At 45.2% G+C, this 10,335-nt stretch overlaps 1 protein-coding gene across 3 annotated transcripts in view; it reads left to right on the forward strand.

Annotated features, from left to right (window-relative positions):
• Positions 1-3,168, forward strand: part of mctp2a (multiple C2 domains, transmembrane 2a) — a 32,121-nt gene extending 28,953 nt beyond the window's left edge. For all 3 annotated transcript variants that reach the window (XM_047597080.1, XM_047597079.1, XM_047597081.1), the window contains exons 22-23: positions 52-149; positions 2,314-3,168. In XM_047597080.1, the coding sequence (XP_047453036.1) occupies positions 52-149; positions 2,314-2,373 (158 nt within the window). In that variant the 3' untranslated portion in view covers positions 2,374-3,168. The remainder of the gene's footprint in view (positions 1-51; positions 150-2,313) is intronic.
• Positions 3,169-10,335: the final 7,167 nt, after the last annotated feature.

Consider the following 10,335-nt stretch of genomic DNA (forward strand, 5'->3'; position numbering starts at 1 on the left):
ACACTGGTCCGTATGACAACTTAATTTATTAATGTGTTCTTGTTTGCACAGGCGTTAACGTATTTACCAAGAAGCTGCGCAACCCATATGCTATTGACAATAATGAAATACTGGATTTCCTCAAGAGGGTGCCTTCTGATGTTCAAAAGGTAAGGGTCCAATTTTACATACAGATAGGGAAGGAATTCCCCGAAGATGTCTGCATTATTTGCTGTACCAGAATTCCCAAGTGTTGCGGAAATATATCCTCTGGCTTTGTTTGATTATTAATGGACTCTCGCCTTTAAAGCAGCCCCGGCCCAATTATTCCTCGGTGCAACTCCGTGTCGTCGCTGCGGCGCCTGAACGAGGAGATGCTCAGACTCGTCCTCAGACACGCCGCCGCAGCCCCGTCCGTTATTAGCAATTTCGTGCGCGCGATTGAAGCGCCCGTGACATTAGAGCCGGTGATTGGCCGAGGCCTGGCGGAGGGCTCCTGACGTCTCTGGCTGTTGTGTCAGCGCAGAGGCTCTGATGTGGCCTCAGTCACTTCAGGGTGGTGGAGTCAATTAATGTAGTCGTGAGCCCCGAGTTGTCTTGCTGGGTGCCATATGTGATTACATATTATCCAAGGCTGATATGTCATTTGCATTTACATCACAGAGCAGAGAAGAGCTGTCAGGGCGTCATAAGTGGCGCCGGGGCGCTCGCCGTTCTCTGACGGAGAATTTTGCTTAGCCAGGAAATGAAGTGCCACACAATGCCTTCATCTCGCAGGTATTTCACCAGACAGCGTTCAGCAAGAAATCCCGACAGTCTGGATCTGGCAAGACTCTCTCACCCCAGTCTGTTTCTCAGCTGCACCCTTGATGTCCTCCTGCAGCAAGCCATTGCTGACTTCTCTGTGATGTTGGAGGGAGCCTGTGTTGTTTGAGATTTGGCTCACTGAGTTGGCAAAACAAGGTGGTGAATACATTTTGATTCAGATTCCTTTGTATGTCTCCTTCCCCCGTTGGGATACAATGTTTGGGCTTTGAAAATGACTCACTTTCAAATCCCATGGAAACAATACTTTTTAGCCTGCTTAAAAAGAGGAACTACATCTTGGAAATAGCTCCTATCACAAAAAAAAAAAATACAAAAAACAAAACACCCTTAAGATTCATCATAAGTGCTTTCCATTGTGGACGGCGAAAGATAACCTTAACATCATATACACAGGAGACCCAAAACAACAGACCACACATTTTGTTTTGTTGACTTAGAACTTCAATCCTCAGATAGGCGTGGACACAAAACACCACAAAGGCTGAAAATTGACTCCTGTCTTTCTTGCAAATGTGACTTGGCAATTAGTGCCTGTGCACATCTACAAAGTCCGCCTCAAACGGGGACTTCTGACAACACGGTGTCTGTCTTGAAATAAGAAGCATCTGTCAGTTCTGAGGACAGTTTCATGTTCTGATGCAGGAGGCAGTCACTTTGTTCCCGCATTCCATCTCCCATTCTAATAATGGAGACCAGCTAATTAGCATAGAGTTCTTACCTTTATTCAACAGATTCGCCGTATTGTTTGAACAGCGAGCGAGCTTCAAAAGCAAGTTTTTTAAATTCCAACTCTTCGTTTCAGTTTGCTCTATGATCGGTCAATTTTGGATTGTGATACCAATTTTCATGGTAATTGTGAAAAGGAAAAAAAAATGCGTTTTTATTTATAAGTGGCAAAGTAAAGATGGCAGTGTACGTTTATTTTGTTAGTAAATTTGAACATGCTGTATTTTCTGGAAAAAAAAAAGAAAATTGAACTGAATTCTACATGTGTAACAGGCAGAAAAAAAAATGAACGGGGTTGTTAAGTTCAGATATCACGTTACACGTCTTGCTCTGGCCTGAAGAAGTCAAAAGTCACACCGAGGGATTGTAAAGTCACGAAGAAACTTACGCATCAGCTCGTGTTGGTAACTTCTCAACCTAAACAACGCTCAACACTAACAAAGTTTTCTCCCGCGCGCGCACACAACTCACAGTGAGTGATTATGCAGCGCGCTGCTCCCTCACCGGCCTGGCAGGTCATCTCAACAGTTGATGTCTGTTTCTAATATTGTGATTGTGGTGCAGAATGAGGGGGGCGTACACTGGTACAGAACCCTTGACTCTTCAAATCCTTCCTCCCTGTGATTAATCCCCTCTGCTCCTGTGTTTAAAAAATGATTCATTACAGTCGAGCCCGCCTCGCTTTCCCCTGCACCAGCTCTCCTCAGGGGAGCCATTACCGTGCGCTCCACTGAGCTCGGATTACCTGCCTCTGACCAAAACTCCTGTTTGTTTTTACAGGTGCAGTACAGTGTGCGGAGAGCGCCCACCAGCCAGAACCAGCCTCGGAAGAAAAAGTAAGCTCCTCGGAACGCGCCGCGTGAACGGCTCGCCTCTTTTTAAATGTGGTACGATGCAGTCCACCTGACAACAATGCTCCAGTGCCAGCGGAGCCCGTGACCCCGCGCAACCCCCCCACCACACCACCCTAACTCTGCCCCCTGCTGCTGAGGGGGCAGCCGGCCACTCTCCGGCTTGTGTGTTTGCCACCCCCCTGACAGGGGCTGTGAACTGCAGCGGCTAGGAGGGCAGCACATGGCGCTGTCAATCACGAGCTTGGAGGTAAAGAAAAGAGAACACTGCGAGGCTCAGCCTTCATCTTTGGATGTGATTTAGAAAAGGAATGAAAAAGGGTCGGGTGTAGCTTACCTAAGACGTCCGCTGTTTTATTTAGGTTTTATACTTTGGTGAAATTGAGAAATTTGCCTCAAGGTAAAGATAACACAAGCTTAACAATCCACTACGATGTTTTTGCTTTATAAGTACATTGATATAATTAAAGATCAAAAGGTCATTTGTATTTTTAAATAATCAAGGAGAAATAATATATTTTTGTTGCACATTTGAAATATTAGAAGAGTACTGAATTTTACTATTTTTGCATTAAGGATTTTGTGTATATATAATGTTGTCAGCTTTCTGAATTTGATCTCGGCAACAAATATATATTTATGTCATGTTTTTATATTATTTTCAGCCGCCTTTTATTAATTACACGTTCACTGTAGAGATTAGCGTGAAAATTCTATTTCTTTTTTTGTATCATCAAATTGAGAGTTAGCAAGAATCATAAATAAAGAACCTTGATCAGTTTGAGTTCTTGTTTTTGTCTGCGTTTTTTTTTTTTTTTTTTTTTTAATAACTACGCTCTAGTGAGGATGGATTACACCACTTCTTTACTTGAATACACAGTAAACACATCTGATTACACAACACAGCCATTGAAACAGAGCTCACACACCGGCCACCGCTGCGCCTTGGTTACGGAGCTCACATCAAAGCTGTGTGGCTCCAGTGTGCTTCCTAATGCATTGCTTTGTTGCCTTCTCACAATAACAGGGTCCAGATGAGAGAGAAAGAGCTCATCTCGCAGAGAGTACTCTCTCCATCCTCAGCACTTAGTGCTTTATATTTCCACTAAAATCACCTGGTCTATCTAATGGTTACACACACATGTACTCTGTTTTTCCATCTGTCTTCCTGACACAGGTTTTCCCAGTAGAGGGACGTAGCGCATCATCTATCAGGGTTCCCATACATATTTATGCATTTTTAATAATCAATTAATGACACCTTTTTTTTTTTTTGCAATTTCTGCAAAACCGCTAATCCGATGTGACGTTATTTTCCAAAAAGTTAAAAATATATAATATAGGAGGCTCGTGTACATAAGAGGACAAACTTTACTTCTGCTTTTACAAATAAATATAATTTCGCACTCACTTGATTTTGCCTTCCTACAAACACATGCCAAGTTCTTCCTTTTAAAAATATACATAGTAGTAATTGAAGTGGAGCTGAACTGAGCAATGGACCCCAGCAATGGGAGTTTGTTCTAACTGAGGGAGACTGAGCATCGCGGCCGGGTGCCCCCCTCCTCAGGAGTAGCACGCTGGTGAAAGAGCATCCATCTGTGCTTTGTGAAGAGTTTGATTGGCTCAGGGGGACCTGGTGGAGCCCCGGGCTATCTCTTTTGACAGGCTGATAGAGACATCACTGGGCTCTCCCAGGAGCTGCCACCAGGGGTCCATTTCAAAGTGAGAGGGTGTGGAGGTGACCCTGAGCTTCTGACGAGCTAAATCCCACACACTGGCTGAAACCCTCCTACATTCTTGGCTCCACTGGGGACGGGGGGCTGGTTTTGGCTGTGCTGAGAGGAGGGCAGCGCTGGGGAGGGGGGTACAAGCAGATCACTGGGAGGACCTGATGAAATGTCCCCAAGAGGTGAAACCAATTAAGCAACACTCCCAGGGTACTTTTAATCGACATTTTAGCAAACAACCGGGATGCATCTAAATATTTGACAGTGAAAATAAGAACCTGGCAATTAGCGGATACATAAATCCAAATTTAACTAAAAAATATAATCACTTTGGTGAATACCAATTTTTAAGTGAAAATAATATTGTGTCATTTATATTATCGAGGCAAATGCTACCAGCGTCATTGCGGGAGGTCTTGTGGGACCACGGTTGCCTGCCTCCAAACTGTCAAGTCTTTGAATCCGTGGCACCGAGGTTGTGGACTTGCATGTTGCCCGTATCATTCATATTCAATGGATCATAGAGAGGAGTCTGACAAGGTTTCGACAATTGTTGACGTGACTTTGCACGCACCGGTGCGCTCTCGTGCTGCCACTTGCGCACACGTACGGCGCGCAAACAAACACACATAAGCCCCTTTTCAAAGCGGCGGTAATCATATTTAAGGAATTATTTATCAATGTACTTTCTCCTGGGACTCTCAGGAACCTCAGCAAGAGGAAGTCACTGAGCAATATGGTCCCTGAATGTTGTGGGGAAAATCCCTGGATGTTTTACAAGCCCACTAATGAACATTTCAGCCACACAGCAGTTAACATTGTCTGATCACATTTTTTTTTTTTTTTCCTCCAGTAGTTGTTGTTGTTGTGCATGGTGTGGCAGTGATGTCTTCATCAGGCTGTCAAAAAGGAAGTGCCTGCAGCTGTGGCGGATCCCCCCAGAGCCTGTCACACTCCTTGTTTCCATGGCAGTCCTTCAGGCAGCACCACAGGCAGGCTGTGTGCAAGGACCCATACAACCTGTTTTTTCAGCAGCCGCTCCTCTGATGTTCAGCCCCGGAGCGGGCGTCAAACTACCAAGTGCAGAGAGAGAGAACACTGCACCCTTTCTCTCCGTCGCATTCTACCGTTGCTTTACAAGGAGATGCATAGCACAAAAAAAAAAAAAAAAAAAAAACTCATTTAAATAAGCCACTGTTCTCAACACCTCCTTAGTAATTGCTACATGTGCAATGCTGTTAAGGTTCTCTGACCTCCTCTCTGAGAGACATAATGCACACAGTAGGACAAAGTAACAAAAGCACCACTCATAGTTGACTTACATGTGTTAAAGCTCTTACGCATGTGTTACTTGGTCTCCTTGCACCACCTGAGAAGGAGGTCACGGAGATCAGTGGCGGTGCCGCAACTCCCAACTGGCCTAAATTAACGGTGCAGAGGTTATGGTCTGCCTCCAGACAGAACCCTGACACCAATAAAGAGCGAGATTTTTCTGGGCGTCAGCTCGGGTGGAAACAAATGAAAGGACGCAGCGAAGTTTCTGCAGTTACCGATGCCGTCGCCTGCTTTTGTTTGTTCCCGATTCTAACCAGCCGCCGCGTTTCTCGAGGCTCTCCCGTTGACAGGAGATATAAATTACAGAAACCAGGACTGAGGTTGTCACTGTGAACAGGGCTGGGGAGCGTGACGTGCGGTAACAACAGAGAGAAAAACGGTCACTAATAGGAGATGTTTTCACTAGCTCCGGTTTACTAATAATTCATTTCGTGGCCCACAGTACACACTGGTGTTAAGAGATGGCAAAAGCCATAATTCTTTATAGCGTCAAGAACAGAAGATGGCCTTTAAGAGCTGAAATTAAATCATTGGCCTTTAAAAGCATCTCTCTAAGGGGCGAGCCGCATTAATAAATTCAACTGATTCCGCTTTAATATTATTCAGAGTGCATTAAAATGAAGACAACAGCTGGGATCGTGCCCAGTCTCGGGAGTATTGCTTGGGCCAATGAGTGCAGGCGAGATGCAAAGCGTGTCTTAGCGCAACCTTGCGTCGTGGACGGGCGGGGGACAGGAGGTCTCGGCGTTACAGGTGCAGGCCTGACAGTTGCTGTTCCCGGATCAGAGGTTGTTCGGTGCTGACACCGGCCACAGGACAGCTACTGCCTGCCTCAAAAACAATGTGACATGGGACACACCGGCCACCCAGCCAAATCATCACGCCGGTAGCAAAGCTTATAGGAGCGGCGAAGCTGTTAAACGCTTCCTTTTTGTAGTAACTGGAAGGAATAGTTATGGGCTCGCTTTGTTGTGTGAGAAATGAAACTGCTGGAGAAAAAAAAAAAAAAAAAATCCCTGCACTGCTGCTTTGAAAAAAAACAAAAAAACAAACGAGCGGAAATAAAGTGTTAAGCTTTCTAACATTTGGTGTTACATCAGTGCTCTATAGTTAGCACGAGCGCACGCGTCAGGAAACAATACAAAGAATAATTGAACTGCATATTTCATTCTAATTAACAGTGATATAACGCAATGTGACTCCCAGCCTCCTGAGGAAAGCAGGACCATATTTTGTTTGATGAATCTGCTAAAGCCACCGCTAGTCTCGCCACTAACCCCCGGGGAATCAGGTATCATTAGAGATATGAACAGATCTGCTTTTTGTCTCGCTGAAAGAAGGGGGAAAACACGCATTCCTGGGTGAATGCGAGAGTGTTCAATATTAATAGCCTTTCATCAAGGACACAATTAGGACACCTCTATTTGACACATTCTATAGGTTCAGGATGAATATGGATATACGGTCCCAAGGAAGGAGCCACTGGCTGAATAACAAAGTGAAATCGTCGGCGAACCCCGGCAGCGTGGAGAACGCACAACCTGACAGCCGGGCAGCTGACGTGTTTTGATTCAGTTAGAATTTAAAAGAAGCAGGAGACTTTAAGTGTATCACTATTAGCCTGATTTATAATTCACAGCCCAGGGCAAGTTGTATATTTATCCAAATTAGCATACGCGGTGCAACGCGGAGACACACAAACGCGGCAAACACATTAAAAGAGAGCGCGCCGCATTCGCCCACCGCACTTACGTTACTTGTTACACTTTAAAAACACATCGACAGCGCTTGTGTGTTTCGGCGTTTAAACTCCCGACACCGGTCAGGGATCAGTCGGAGGTTCGCGCGGAGCACATTTGATTAGTGAGTGCGGTTTAAGATATGTAATTTTCTACACCAGAGGTTTGACTGCGAAGCTAAGGTGTGAAGAGGGCTGCGTTGAAGTGAGGAGACTAATCACATGTGTATCACCCCTGAGCACTGTCTCCTCCAAGCTCTGCTACATTATGACACCGTAGAGTCATGTAGCACACAGGCGCAGCTAGGCCCATTAACCACAGTGGCTAATTATCGGCTCCTGCGAGGTCTTCAAGCTCTCAGGCAATGCACGCTCTCATTTCTGATTAAAAACATAAATGCGTTGAGGAAAGGAGGAGGAAAAAAAGAAAAAAAAAGGAGGATCAATTACAGCGAGGCAGAAAAGATAACAGCGCTGTACCAGAGTAATTAGGCCGGGTGTTTCATCGGAACCGCTTATTCTGTGATGAAGGTTTAAAGAGTCCAGTGGCAGAAAACGCCACAACTGTGTTTGTTTTATTTATGATGCTGCAGTGTCACCCACCGGGGCCCAATTAGCCCGCGACTGATGCCTTGGAAAGCGTCTCCGCGCTCTTCTTTGACAGGAAATGAAAGCTCCTCTTGCTCGCGTCCTTCTAGTGACCCGCGGGCTTCAACCTGTTAAGGGCAGACCGGCCATGCAGCGTCCTCCTTCCCTCCAGCCCACTCAGGCCATTTACCCGCGCTCATCATTTAAATCGACAGTCGAAAGACGCCAAAAGCGGTTAGGCCACGGGTTCTTCCTCTCTCCCGTCGGGGTCCTGGATGCACGCAACCGCCTTCCCGGCGTTCCCTGTAAACCACACGAGGGAGCGCCATCGTAAGGCGCGAGTTTGATTGCGGGGTTTGGCTCGAGCTCTTACACCAGCTTCAAACGGTTTGTCAGAGTAATTTTCTTAATTAACTGCGATGCGCTCTGATTAAGATAGTATTTACCAATTTACATCATATCAGTCGACGCAGGTTCTGAATTGGCTTCCGCGGACTCAACGCATATGCTTTACGACAAGAGAGGGAAGAATAAAGCCATAAATGATCCAGTCGAGCTTTGATATGCTATTACAAATGGGCTAGTTTTTTTTTTTTTTTTTAAGGACATGCTCATTTTAGCGAGCTCGGCGTCTCCTTTCAGGCTTAATAACAATAACAACCATTCTTAAAACGACCGTAATAGCAGTCTTTCACACCTTCCCCTTTTCTCCGTAAGAACAACACAGGGCTTCATGTAATCCTTGAATTACTACACACACGCACACACACACACTCACAGACTCACGCTGACAGACATAGTTTATTAGTTTCAATAGGCAAATGAAAAAGAATGTCTATGGTCCTTTAAGCAAGCAGCAAGAGACCAATTAGTAAGTATCTCTATTCAATTTCTCCATATCTCTACTTAGTGAGCGCGAGGCAGAGAGAGGTCTGGGAGGAGGAGTCTGAGCGGCACAGACAGGAAGAGAGAAAACAAAGCCATCATCTCCCAGTGCTTGCCCCCCACCCTCCCCTCCTCTCTCCCCTCTCCTCTGCAGCTCCAATTACTGGCTCCTCTCCCTGCCATCAGTATGCAGCAGGGCCGCTCCTCTCCTCCACTCGCCCCAGGCCATTGAATACGTTACCTCCGCTATGGGGCTCGGGGCTCAGGGGCACTGCGCCCCCTAACCCCCTGGATAATTTGGGATTCCTGCTTCTGCCTTGGAGAGCTGAAAACAAATAAAACACCCAGATAAATAAAATAAAATAGAAAGAAAAAAAAAAAAAAAAATGCGGCCGCCTCACAAATATCCAGAGATCTACTGATTTATTGATTTGTTCATTCCTCCACTTATTATTTGTAAATCATTACTGATCCGCGGCGGTGCCCCGCCTCCATCCGAAACAAACCTGCGTCCTGAGGAGGGTGTGCTTCAGTCAGGCGAAAGTTTTGGGTAGCTGACGTGAAATTTCTTTCAAAAGTTAATTTCTCGACTGGCATTGTATCTTTTTTTTTGTAGTAGTAATAGTCAATAAAATGCTTCATTTGTAACCCTTGCTAATCATTCAATTTGTAAGATACACAAATTTGCGCACGTGTGAGCACATTATATATACAAATAACTAAGCTGTAGTTCTTTTGAACAGACGACCATAGCTCGAAAATAAACATCATACAGCTTCAGTATTTATATTGTATCAATCTGTACAATCCTGTGAAGATTTTATTAAAGATATGTCAAAATACTCAGTTTGCAGTGATCAACATTAATGACATTTAATTGTGACTGATTAAAAGTCCTAAAGAAAATAAACATTTATATGATATCATATTATAGTAATGTTTTATACAGTTTTTTCCTCTTATAAGATACGTGTTTATACATATTTTTGGTTGTATTAGCACTTCATTTGCTGTTTACCGACAAACTCAAATCACTCCTCAGACGTCACCTTGTTTCCGGCAGTAATGTGCCAGCGACCGCCTCGAGCCTCTTCACGTTTGAGATTTTCTGCGAGAACGCAACCCCTTTAGTTTTTACGACAAAGACCACCGCCAGGTGAGAGAAACCACTTTCGCTTACATCCCAAAATCTGCACAATGCACTCGAGGCAGGTCTGCAAAGCTGTTCAAACTAGACCGCCTTTGGCTCAGATTTCTTTTCCATCTCTCCGTCTTTGTGCAGAGTTTAAGGTTTAAGATGGCTCACAGCTACAGACCATAGAATTCTTATGAAGGCACTTCAGGCTTCATCCACGCCGCTGAAAGGAGTGGTTTAAAATGCCCTTTCAACGAAAACAAACGGAAAATGTTTTGGCAAACTCGTGCGACTGGAAACCCCGTAACGCACTAGTATCACAATGCTCGTGTGAACGTGAATGTAGTGAACGTGTAGGCAGTCTTGAAGTGACGGGTGTAGCGCAAAAGTGCTTATTGTATCGCTGTCTGCCTACAGGTCTTTCATGCCAACAAACACCTGCAACTGCATAGTTGTCTGTGTCCACGGCTTGCCTGCCTGCAGGCGGATGCGTGCTTGCGCTCTCTTTGGTATCGAGCCTCCATGACGGACCGGAGGGGG

This window comes from Mugil cephalus, chromosome 10 (assembly GCF_022458985.1).
Source record: "Mugil cephalus isolate CIBA_MC_2020 chromosome 10, CIBA_Mcephalus_1.1, whole genome shotgun sequence".
NCBI classification, from domain to species: domain Eukaryota; kingdom Metazoa; phylum Chordata; class Actinopteri; order Mugiliformes; family Mugilidae; genus Mugil; species Mugil cephalus.